This window comes from Rhinatrema bivittatum, chromosome 4 (assembly GCF_901001135.1).
Source record: "Rhinatrema bivittatum chromosome 4, aRhiBiv1.1, whole genome shotgun sequence".
Lineage (NCBI taxonomy): Eukaryota > Metazoa > Chordata > Amphibia > Gymnophiona > Rhinatrematidae > Rhinatrema > Rhinatrema bivittatum.
In genome coordinates this window covers 284116898-284129840 of record NC_042618.1, presented here as the reverse complement: position 1 = coordinate 284129840, position 12943 = coordinate 284116898, and the positions used below count along the sequence as shown (strand labels likewise).

The following is a 12943-nucleotide window of genomic DNA, read 5'->3' as shown; positions in this document are numbered from 1 at the left end:
CATTGCTTGTACAGGCTGGGGATGACCTTTCTGCTAAATGTGGTTTTGGAGGGGACTTTGTAATTTGGAACTACGACCTTCAGAAAACGCTTGAAACCCACATTCTCCACTTACTGCAAGGGCTGGTCATCAAGGGCATTCATTTCCCCAATGCTCCTGGTTAAAACTTTTGAGGCTGCCTGCCTCCTACCCCGGGATAGCATTACCGCACTCCACCCCATTTCCTCCATGGTGGGTTGTCACTTCTATCACACGTCAGGGGGTTGCTGGCCTGCCACCTGACTGCTAGAAGGGGCTGAGGGCGTGGGATGACTCTGATCCTTTTAAACCACTTTATGCTGCTTGGAAGGGGTCCCCTGACTGGTACTTCCACCATCCCTATATGGCAGTACTGTCATTGGGTGTTGCCTCTTCATATGATGCGTCATGCCAAAATTAGATAGATGTCCCATTTGCTTGCCTGTGCTAAAAGACCTGCCACAGTAATTACACCGAGCAAAATGCGGGTCCTCCATCACTTTAAAGTGGCTCCAGATCGCAGATGTCTTTCGTGATCCTCCCTTCTGTATAGCCTTGGGGGTGGATGCTGGCACTGGAGCTGAAGTAGAGGGAGCACCCTGAGAAGCAATGCCAGGGGCCTCAGTCACACTGGGCCAGATTTTCAAATGGGTAGGTGCGTAAGATACACGCGTACTCCCCAAAAACCTGCCCGATGTTCCCCCTGCGTGCGCTGAGCCTATGCTGAGTAGACTCGGCGGTGCGCGCAAGCCCCGGGACGCGCATAAGTCCCGAGGCTTTCCTGGGGGGCGTGTCGGGGGCATGTTGCGGTGGTGCGTCATTTGGGGGTGGGGCAGTGGGCGTGGTTCCTGCCCAGGGGCATTTTGGGGGCATGGCTGAGGCCTCCGAAACAGCTCCCGGGCCGGGGAATCGTGCAGCTGGCATTCGCAAATCGTGCAGCCGGTACGGCGCTCGAAACAGGCGTAACTTCTGGAATAAAGGTAGGGGGATTTTAGATAGGGCTGGGTGGGTGGGTTAGGTAGGGGAAGGGAGGGGAAGGTGGGGGGAGGCAGAAGGAAAGTTCCCTCTGAGGCCGCTTCGATTTCGGAGTGGCCTCGGAGGGAACGGAGGCAGGCTGCACAGCTCGGCGCGTGTAGGCTGCTGATTTTGGGCAGCCTTGCGTGCGCTGACCCCGGATTTTAATGGATACGCGTGGCTACGCACGTATCTATTAAAATCCCGCATACTCTTGTTTGCGCCTGGTGTGCAAACAAAAGTATGCGTATGCGTTACTTTGTAAAATCTACCTGCGCTGACTGCTCTTCCTCCTCCTGAGCATCATCAGTTTCATCTCTACCCTACTGCACTGAAGTGTAGGCTAAAACAGGACTAACTGATCCTCCTAAAACTTCATCAGCTATTACTTCTTCCGTTTCTGCTGAGAATCCCACACAAGATGATTCTTCATCAGAATCAGAAGCAAAGAGTGCCTGCACTACATTGTAAATGCTAAGTCGAGACTGCTGTCCCACTGATGCTTTTGAGTGTCGACATTTTCTCTTGCTTGACTCAGCCTCCCCTTCCCTCACCTCCAAAACTACAGGGTCAGTAACAGGTGGTGGCGATGCATCTTGTTTAGATTTCATTTTTTTCTGGATGGAACTGCCAGTGCCTGCCCCTCCAAAGAGTTTAGATTGCAACAGGTCCCTTTTTAACTTTAATGGGGGACTGGCACTAGTGCCTTTTGAAGTGCCTCCTCTGCCAGTCCCAATCACTTGACCACATCTAGCTTTCCCTAACATTATGGATTTAATGTCACTGCCTAGTAGGGATGTGAATCATTTTTTGACGATTTAAAATATCGTCCGATATATTTTAAATCGTCAAAAATCGTTAGGGCCACGATACAATACCAATTCCCCCGATTTATCGTCAAAAAATCGTAAATCGGGGGAAGGGGGAGGGCAGGAAAACCTGCACACTAAAACACCCTAAAACCCACCCCCGACCCTTTAAATTAAATCCCTCACCCTCCCTCACCCCCCCCCCAAATGCCTTAAATTACCTGGGGGTCCAGCGGCGGTCCGGAACGGTCTCCTGCAATTGAATCGTGTTGTCTTCAGCCGGCGCCATTCTGCACCGCCATTTTGCAAAATGGCGGCAGCCATAGACCAACACGATTCGACTGCAGGAGGTCGTTCCGGACCCCCGCTGGACTTTTGGCAAGTCTTGTGGAGGTCAGGAGGCCCCCCCAAGCTGGCCAAAAGTCCCTGGGGGTCCAGCGGGGGTCCGGGAGCGATTTCCTGCCACAAATCGTTTTCCATACGGAAAATGGCGCCGGCAGGAGATCGACTGCAGGAGGTCGTTCAGCGGGTTCCGGAACCCCCGCTGAACGACCTCCTGCAGTCAATCTCCTGCCGGCGCCATTTTCCAGAACCCCCGCTGAACGACCTCCTGCAGTCGATCTCCTGCCGGCGCCATTTTCCGTACGGAAAACGATTTGCGGCAGGAAATCGCTCCCGGACCCCCGCTGGACCCCCAGGGACTTTTGGCCAGCTCGGGGGGGCCTCCTGACCCCCACAAGACTTGCCAAAAGTCCAGCGGGGGTCCGGAACGCCCTCCTGCAGTCGAATCGTGTTGGTCTATGGCTGCCGCCATTTTGTACCGCCATTTTGCAAAATGGCGGCGCAGAATGGCGCCGGCTGAAGACAACACGATTCAATTGCAGGAGACCGTTCCGGACCGCCGCTGGACCCCCAGGTAATTTAAGGCATTTGGGGGGGGTTCGGGAGGGTGGGGGATTAAATTTAAAGGGTCGGGGGTGGGTTTTAGGGTGTTTTAGTGTGCCGGTTTTCCTGCCCTCCCCCTTCCCTCGATTTAGCTACGGACCGCCGCTGGACCCCCAGGTAATTTAAGGCATTTGGGGGGGGGGGGTTCGGGAGGGTGGGGGATTTAATTTAAAGGGTCGGGGGTGGGTTTTAGGGGGTTTTAGTGTGCCGGTTTTCCTGCCCTCCCCCTTCCCTCGATTTAGCTACGGACCGCCGCTGGACCCCCAGGTAATTTAAGGCATTTGGGGGGGGGGGGTTCGGGAGGGTGGGGGATTTAATTTAATGGGTCGGGGGTGGGTTTTAGGGGGTTTTAGTGTGCCGGTTCACGATTTTAACGATTTTCACGATACTCTAAACACCCAAACGGCGACGATACGATTCCCTCCCCCTCCCAGCTGAAATCGATCGTTAAGACGATCAAGGACACGATTCACATCTCTACTGCCTAGTACCTACTGGCTGCACATGGGCACAGTGCCTTGATATGCACTAATGTAATGTGTATGCACACATCAAGCTTGTAACTACAAAAGAGGCACACTGGGGATTTGGCTGCACAGACTGTCCCAATAATATACTTGAGTCTGCTAAACTACCCAGTGCCCACTGGCACAATGCCTCGATATGCACTCATGTAATGTGTGTGCACACACTGAGCTTGTAACTACAAAAGAGGCACACTGGGGATTTAGCTGCACACACAGACCACTGCTGTCCCAGTATACTTGAGTCTGCTAAACTGCCTGCCCACTGGCACAGTGCCTTGATATGCACTAATGTAATGTGTGTGCACACACCTAGCTTGTAACTACAAAAGAGGCCCACTGGGGATTTGGCTGCACAGACTGGCCCAATAATATACTTGAGTCTTCTAAACTACCCAGTGCCCACTGGCACAGTGCTTTGATATGCACTAATGTAATGTGTGTGCACACACCGAGCTTGTAACAACAAAAGAGGCCCACTGGGGATTTGGCTGCACAGACTGTCCCAATAATATACTTGAGTCTTCTAAACTACCCAGTGCCCACTGGCACAGTGCTTTGATATGCACTAATGTAATGTGTGTGCACACACCGAGCTTGTAACAACAAAAGAGGCCCACTGGGGATTTGGCTGCACAGACTGTCCCAATAATATACTTGAGTCTGCTAAACTACCCAGTGCCCACTGGCATAGTGCCTTGATATGCACTAATGTAATGTGTGTGCACACACCGAGCTTGTAACTACAAAAGAGGCACACTGGAGATTTGGCTGCACACACAGACCACTGCTGTCCCAGTATACTTGAGTCTGCTAAACTGTCTGCCCACTGGCACAGTGCCTTGATATGCACTAATGTAATATGTGTGCACACACCGAGCTTGTAACTACAAAAGAGGCACACTGGGGATTTGGCTGCACACACAGACCACTGCTGTCCCAGTATACTTGAGTCTGCTAAACTGCCTGCCCACTGGCACTGATGCCCAGTGCACAGAGAGACTGAGTGAGTTCAATTAAACAAATGCAGTTAACAAAAAAGCTGGAATTGTTGGCACAGCAGGAAAATCGATGAAATATATTTTCCAATGGCAATTCTAGCAAGCTAGATAAAAATTGAATATATCTCTCCCACCCACAACACCCAAATGGTGCTTGCAACCTACCCCAGAAGGTGAATTAAACAAAATGCCACTGCTAGCATTTCTCCCTGGCACAGAACAACTAAAAAAAGTGCTTTAAAAAAAACAGGGCTAGCTGGCACTGCAGCCAAATGAAGCACAAATATCTTTTTCTATCTAAGTAACTAGCTTAGCTAGCAATTGAATACAGATTTGAGAATTCAGACTAGCTCTGAGTGCATCCACGTTCCCCAGAGACAGACCACCTCCCAGCCTCCCCAGATCACCCCTGCAAAGAAAGTGCGTATCACGCCGCGTGCTTAAGTATATATAGTGCTGGGTCATCAGGAAAAGCGTCACTGACCACTGAGTGAGAGCGCGATTGGCTGCATTGCAAAACTTCTTATCACTGATACGTTGTATTCTGGTCTCCTTGCCAACCTGTCCGACCCACTCTGACAGGGCTGTGAGGTCACAGATGACTCTCAGGAAAGGGCTGGTTTTTGGCTATGGATACACCCAAATGGCATTCTCCGATTTGAAATGGCGGCTAAGAAAAGCGCGCGGCGCCAAACGTATGGAACAGATGATATGTTATATTCGTGGGCAATCTTGATATGTTTAGCGACCCCACGAATACAATGGATATCGACATATATGTTACGGATTGCCAATACGTTGCAAACGAATGCACACCCCTACTACATGCACATCTCACTTGATTTCAAAAAAGGACATGGTCTGGGTATGTTCTAGGTGGGGTGTATTTCAGTGTGAAGCCAAGAGATGTGCATATAAATACTTATGTGCCCCAGCGCATGCCCAAGTCCACTGCCATGTAACTGTACTTCTGCTATGGAGGAGGTATAACTGAAAAAATAAAATAAATTTGCCATTTCTGCCAGATTTAAAGGGTCTGGGGGAGTGCAGACTAACAAACCAGGGGGATTTGGAGGAACTAGCTTTTAACTGGGTGAACTGGTGGATGAACTGGTGAAACTAGCGATGGTGTGGATGAGTGCCCATTTTAAAATACCTTGACTTACGGTGGTAAAATTGGGATCTGTGCACTTAGGCACATGTCGACTTAAAATTAGGTGCACATGTGTGTGCAGCCAGGCTATTTTAAAACGTGACGCATATGCGCGCGCAAGTTATAAAACAGCTGCATATCTGGGTGTGCACCGATGTACATGTGCCAAAGTTCACCTGTGTGCTGGTTTGACAATTGCCATCATAATATTTTTTATGTTTTATAACTGCCTTAATGCAGCATTGTTGCAAAACTCTGGCCACATCGATATCAATATAATCAGAGGTTTTTGCACATCAAATTGAACTGTGGAATACGAGTTAAGTAATCACTTTCTCCAACAATTTATATGGACTGGGGTTTAGCAATTTTGGTACTTAAAATATTAAAATTTTCAATTATTGGAGGTTTTTCTGACCCATGATCAATCTGTATAGCAGTGCATTTTTACATGACAAATTTTTTTTTTGTTGTTGTTTTTTTTAGGGGACTTTTCCTCCATTTTTTGAGAATATTGAATTTTTTCAAAATAGAATGCACATTCTGTAACTATTTAGATATTTAAGTAAGGTTTTTTGTGCACTGGTATTTGACCTACTCATGTTTTCCTTTTCATATTTAATTATTTTATATGAACTTGATATTGCAATTGTAATTTTTTATTTTGTTTTTGCAACTCTCACATGTTTTATATATGTTTTTTTGTTTTGTTAATAATCTCAATAAAAATACTTGAATGTGATAATATTGCCTTTTAACAGATCTCTGCTTAAGTAAAATGTTACAAAATATATTTAAATCAATATAATTTTTATTAGTTATTTATTTTACTTGGAAATTTAATTTTGGCTTTTTGTTTACAGAGAGAAAACATCTCCAATTGTTTTGCCCCCTACTTCTAGTCCATGGGCCCAAAGCATGGCTTCTCCCATACACCCGGATTATTCTCTATATAGAGCATTACCTATGGGCCATGATGGTAGCAGTTTGTGTCGACAGTCAAGAACACAGAACACAGCATCCGACCCTGCACCAGGTGAGTGAAAGAAAGTTTTTATGTTACTATTATCTGTTTTCAGATATGTGCTTTTTAATGCTTCCTTCATAGATACTCAAATGACAGATGACTATTTTTTCCTAATCTTTGTTCATCAGAAAGACATTTTAATCTGCTGGATGTGAATTGAAGCATCCCATCTGCAGAATCTACAAGAAGTAGAGAGATAGTGGATGCTTTTCAAGAGGCTCTGTCAAACAAATGTTAATGGGTATCCATAAAGGAGGGTTGACCTGGTGCTCACAAATGGGGATAATGTCTCAAGTAGGTACGCACTTGAGAACTAGTGACTATCAGACAGTATGATTTGATATCACAAACAGGATACAGAGAACACACACAAAGACACAAGTTTTGATTTTCAGAAATACAGACTTTGTCAAAATGGAAATGTTCTTAGAGGAAGAACTGGAAGCCTAGGAGAAAATGAGTAAGGTGGAACAACAGTGGGCCAAACTGAAAGGAGATGGGATCAACAAATCTATATGTTAGAAAAGTAAACAAAAGTAAACAAAAGTAAGAGGAAAAAGAAACGGATCTGGTTCTCAAAGGAAGTGGCTGAAAAAATAAAACCAAAAAGAACAGTGTTCAAGAAGTTTAAAGGATCCCAAAAGGAGAAACACATGGAAGAATTTCAGGTGAAACTGAAGGAGATGAAGAAAGAAAACAGGAAAGCAAAGCATGATAAGGAACAATGTATGGAGAGAGACAAAGAAATGGCAGAAATATTCAACAAATACTTCAGTTCAGTGCTCCCTAAAGAAAACCCTGAAGAAGGACCATTACTGGTAGACTCAACCTCCCCCCCCCCCCCCCCCCCATGCACTCCTATCCCCTGGTGCGATCATTTCCACATTGAAACTACCTGTTCCCTAAAAAAGATGGTCTCCCCCTCACCAACTAAGAAAATCATTCACTTCCACAGATCTTGCAAAACAGAAGACCTCATAGCAGCCCTCTCTAATGAACTCCCCAAGCTAGATCTGATTGACTCCGAGTGAGCTCTATCCTCATGGTACCAGCTTAACAACACAGTTGCCAATAATATCTGCCCTATACAATCTCGAGAAATTAACCCAGCAAATAATAAACAGAAACCTTGGTACACGCCAGAGCTCAAAACTATGAAACATAAGAAAACTAGAAAAAAGCTGGCGTAAAGACCCATCACCTCCCCAATTGGCAAGGTTCAGATCCCTCCTACACACCTACTGAGAAGCCATAGACAAAACTTAGAGATTTTTACGCCCAAAAAATTCATCAACTCCAATTTAATGCCCGAGCCCTATTTGAATATGTATCAAATTTAACTAAAACCACTACCATCCCCACCATTGACACCGATGATGACTCCAAATGTGAAGACTTTGCACGATATTACCACAATAAAATATAAAAACTTATGTCTCGCTTCTCCCCCACCCCCACACCTTCTATAACCCAAGCAATAAATACTAGAGATGTGAATTGTGTCCTCGATCGTCTTAACGATCGATTTCGGCTGGGAGGGGGAGGGAATCGTATCGTCGCCGTTTGGGTGTTTAGAGTATCGTGAAAATCGTTAAAATTGTGAACCGGCACACTAAAACCCACCCCCGACCCTTTAAATTAAATCCCCCACCCTCCCGAAACCCCCCCCAAATGCCTTAAATTACCTGGGGGTCCAGCGGCGGTCTGTAGCTAAATCGGGGGAAGGGGGAGGGCAGGAAAACCGGCACACTAAAACACCCTAAAACCCACCCCCGACCCTTTAAATTAAATCCCCCACCCTCCCGAACCCCCCCCCCAAATGCCTTAAATTACCTGGGGGTCCAGCGGCGGTCTGTAGCTAAATCGGGGGAAGGGGGAGGGCAGGAAAACCGGCACACTAAAACACCCTAAAACCCACCCCCGACCCTTTAAATTAAATCCCCCCCCCCTCCCGAACCCCCCCCCCAAATGTCTTAAATTACTTGGGGGTCCAGCAGCGGTTCGGAACGGTCTCCTGCAATTGAATCATGTTGTCTTCAGCCGGCGCTATTCTGCGCCGCCATTTTGCAAAATGGCGGCGGCCATAGACCAACACAATTCGACTCCAGGAGGTCATTCCGGATCCCCGCTGGACTTTTGGCAAGTCTTGTGGGGTTCAGGAGGCCCCCCCGAGCTGGCGAATCGTTTTCCATACGGAAAATGGCGCCGGCAGGAGATCGCTCCCGGACCCCCGCTGGACCCCCAGGGACTTTTGGCCAGCTTGGGGGGGCCTCCTGACCCCCACAAGACTTGCCAAAAGTCCAGCGGGGGTCCGGAACGACCTCCTGCAGTCGAATCATGTTGGTCTATGGCCGCCGCCATTTTGCGCCACCATTTTGCAAAATGGCGGCGCAGAATGGCGCCGGCTGAAGACAACACGATTCAATTGCAGGAGGTCATTCCGGACCGCCGCTGGACCCCCAGGTAATTTAAGGCATTTGGGGGGGGGGGTTCGGGAGGGTGGGGGATTTAATTTAAAGGGTCGGGGTGGGTTTTAGGGTGTTTTAGTGTGCCGGTTTTCCTGCCCTCCCCCTTCCCCCGATTTACGATTTTTTGACGATAAATCGGGGGAATTGGTATTGTATCGTGGCCCTAACGATTTTTGATGATTTAAAATATATCGGACGATATTTTAAATCGTCAAAAAACGATTCACATCCCTAATAAATACCTCGGCTTCCCCTTGCTCCCACACAGAAACCCAATCTACACACACCCCAGCTGTTCTCAAGTCTTTTGAGCCCTCCACATCATTAGAAGTGGAATCCATTCTTAAGAAAATTAAACCCGCAATGCACCCATCAGACACTGTTCCTATTAAAATCCTCCTCACCATCCCCATCATCATCGCCTACCAATATCTTATATCATCAACAGATCCATCACACTTGGTACTGTCCCTAACCAACTTAAAGTCATAATTAAACCCATCTTAAAAAAAACCTCTCTTAACCTGGCAGACCCTTCCAACTTCCGCCCCATATCCAATCTCCCCTTCATTTCAAAAATCCTCGAAAAAATAATTAACTGCCATCTCACTGATTACTTAGACGAACATCACATCTTCTTCCCTTCCCAATATGGCTTTCATAAACTCCTTAGCACCGAAACCCTCCTCATCTCCCTCTCCGACTACATCCTAAAAGCCCTCGATAAAGGCCATTCGTATATTTTGGTCCTCCTGGACATCTCTTCGGCCTTTGACACAGTCAATCACTACACTCTTATAGAACGCCTTAAAGAAATCGGCATCTCCGGCAGCTCCCTTCTCTGGTTTCAATCATACCTAAGCAATAGGCAATACAGAGTAAAAATTGGAAATAGCGAATCGAAACCTATCAACCTGACACAAGGTGTCCCTCAAGGTTCCTCCCTATCCTCCACTCTCTTTAATATAGACCTCCTTCCTCTCTGTAGCCTCCTTTCCAAGTTCGGTCTTCCGCATTTCATATATGCAGATGACGTACAGATCCTTATACCCATAACTAACACACTATCCAATGCCATGAAAATTTGGGATTCGGCCCTGGCCGCTATCAGCTCCCTACTCTCAGACATCTTACTGGTGCTCAATACTAGGGATGTGAATCATTTTTTGACGATTTAAATTATCATCCGATATTTTTAAAATTGTCATTAATCGTTAAAGAGTGTGAAACAATAGAAATTCCCCCGATTTATCGTAAAAAATCATTAATCGTCTTAGGGGTAGATTTTCAGACGAGCGCGAACAGCCTACTTTTGTTTGCGCTCCAGGCGCAAACAAAAGTACGCTGGATTTTAGTAGATACGCGCGTAGTCGCGCGTATCGGCTAAAATCCTGGATCGGCGCGCGCAAGGCTATCGATTTCGTATAGCCTGCGCGCGCCGAGCCGCGCAGCCTACCCCCGTTCCCTCCTAGGCCGCTCCGAAATCGGAGCGGCCTAGAAGGGAACTTTCCTTTGCCCTCCCCTCACCTTCCCCTCCCTTCCCCTACCTAACCCACCCGCCCGGCCCTGTCTAAACCCCCATCCTACCTTTGTCGGGGGATTTACGCCTCCCTGAGGGAGGCGTAAATCCCCGCGCGCGAGCGGGACTCCTGCGCGCCGGGCCGCGACCTGGGGGCGGGTACGGAGGGCGCGGCCACGCCCCTGGACCGCCCCGGGCCGTAGCCACGCCCCGTACCCGCCCCCAAAACGCTGCCGACACGCCCCCGCAACGCCGCGTGCTTCGGTCCCGCCCCCGACACGCCTCCCGACACGCCCACTCCGAAAACCCCGGGACTTACGCGAGTCCCGGGGTTCTGCGCGCGCCGGTAGGCCTATGTAAAATAGGCTTCCCGGCGCGCAGGGTCCTGCTCGCGTAAATCCGCCCGGTTTTGGGCGGATTTACGCGAGCAGGGCTCTGAAAATCCGCCCCTCAGTGCGCGCTAACAGGAAGTTAGTGCGCACTACCCATTGTTAGTGCGCACTAACAGAAAATGATACGATGTGACACTTTTCACGTCAGTTAAGGTCAGTTAGGAATGAATATGTATTCCTATTGGCTGCCCTCTTATTTATTGATGTTACCAAGGTTCCCACTGAGGTGATGGTTTAATATATGGGAGATGGGAAATGGAAATGGTTGGTAGCTTGACAAAAAAAGTAATGTGATGATCATTAGTCATGTGACTAGAACTTGTTTGTTTATTATTTTTGTTACCAGGCACTGGCACGTGAAATACCACTGCTGGTATATGGGAGAGAGAAGGGGAAGGGAAGGGAAAGGGGGAAGTGAAGGGCCAAGCAGTCCCACTCCCTTATCTCTGAAGGACAGATCTCTTCAGAAAATCAGAGCTGCTGAATGCAGGGGCTGTCTCCCCCTACACATCCCTCTCCCCCCCCCTTCCCCCCACTGCTGGTATATGGGAGAGAGAAGGGGAAGGGAAGGGAAAGGGGGAGGTGAAGGGCCAAGCAGTCCCACTCCCTGGTCTCTGAAGGACAGATCTCTTCAGAAAAGGTGGTGGCAGCCAATGGAAACGCAGAACGATACCTCTTGCTAATGAACATTTCCTCAAATGTTACTTTTAAACCATTAAGTAACAATTTTTGATAGTGCGCACTAACCTTCCGTTAGTGCGCACTATTCGTAAAAACGATTTTTTTACTAAAAAAAATCATGCCGATCAGATTTTTTTCTCCCGCCAGATGAACCCGATCATTAAAACGATCGGGCACACGATTCACATCCCTACTCAATACTGCCAAAACTGAGCTATTAATCATCTCTCCCCACAATGCCAACCTAAATCTACCCCTGCACAATACATCTCACTCCTCAATCACCTTTTCACAATATGTCTGTAGCCTCGGGGTTACCCTGGACAATCAACTCAACCTAAAAAAGTTCATCAACTCCACCCTAAAAGATGGATTCTTCAAGCTTCATATGCTAAAAAAAACTGAAACCCCTCCTACATCTTAATGACTTTCATACAATACTCCAATCTACCATTTTGTCCAAGATAGACTACTGTAACGCTATCCTTATTGGCCTTCCCAAAAACACAATACAACCTCTGCAGATACTCCAAAATCCGGCAGCCCGTATCCTCACCAATGCCCACAGAAATGATCATATCACCCCCATCCTCAAAGATCTGCATTGGCTACCTGTCACATCCCGGATAATATATAAAGCCCTCTCTATCATTCACAAATCCTGCACAACAAAAATATGTTCTGGTTCAAGGAGCATCTCATTCTTCGCACCTTGTCCAGACCCACCAGAAAACAGTACTTGGCAACTCTATATACACCCTCACCAAACACACAAAACCTATGACCACCAAAAACCGCGCCCTCTCCATTGCTGAACCTCTGCTTTGGAATTCCATGCCCGCCAGTCTTCGCCAAGAAATATGCCCAAATAAATTTAAGCAGAATCTCAAGACCTGGCTATTTAAACAGGCCTACTCCTAATAGCTAATTGCTATTTCTCCCCCTCCCCCCAGGGCAGCCAACATATCCGCTACTTAGTATATAGTTTCTAAATACCCCCCTTCCCCATAAAGTACACTCTTCTTTGCTCCAGATTTGTATATAACTTGTCAATACAGCCAGTTCTATTCTCTGAATATAAGTTTCTTTTTCAGGTTATTTTGACTTCAATTTCAATTGCTTGTAAATAATGTTGCAGGTTATCTTGTTGTTGGTTGAACTTTTTCTAAACCCACCCACCCCCCCCCCCCCCCCATACCTCTCTTTCTTACCTCGATTGCTTTAAGTTCCATTTCTCTAATTATTGCTTATTGTAAAGCCTGTTGCTAATTTATGTTTTCATGTAAACCAATGTGATGTTCCCAATGACCGTTGGTATATAAAAATGTTTAAATAAATAAATAATAGACAAAATCGTAGATGGGGATGGGGTAGACAAAATTCCATTTATGG

At 47.2% G+C, this 12943-nt stretch overlaps 1 protein-coding gene across 1 annotated transcript in view; it reads left to right on the top strand.

The window, feature by feature from the left end:
* Nucleotides 1-12943, top strand: part of LMNTD1 (lamin tail domain containing 1) — a 1277316-nt gene that overhangs the window by 861400 nt on the left and 402973 nt on the right. The window contains exon 10 of the mRNA XM_029600162.1: nt 6328-6500. Coding sequence (XP_029456022.1) covers nt 6328-6500 — 173 coding nt within the window. The remainder of the gene's footprint in view (nt 1-6327; nt 6501-12943) is intronic.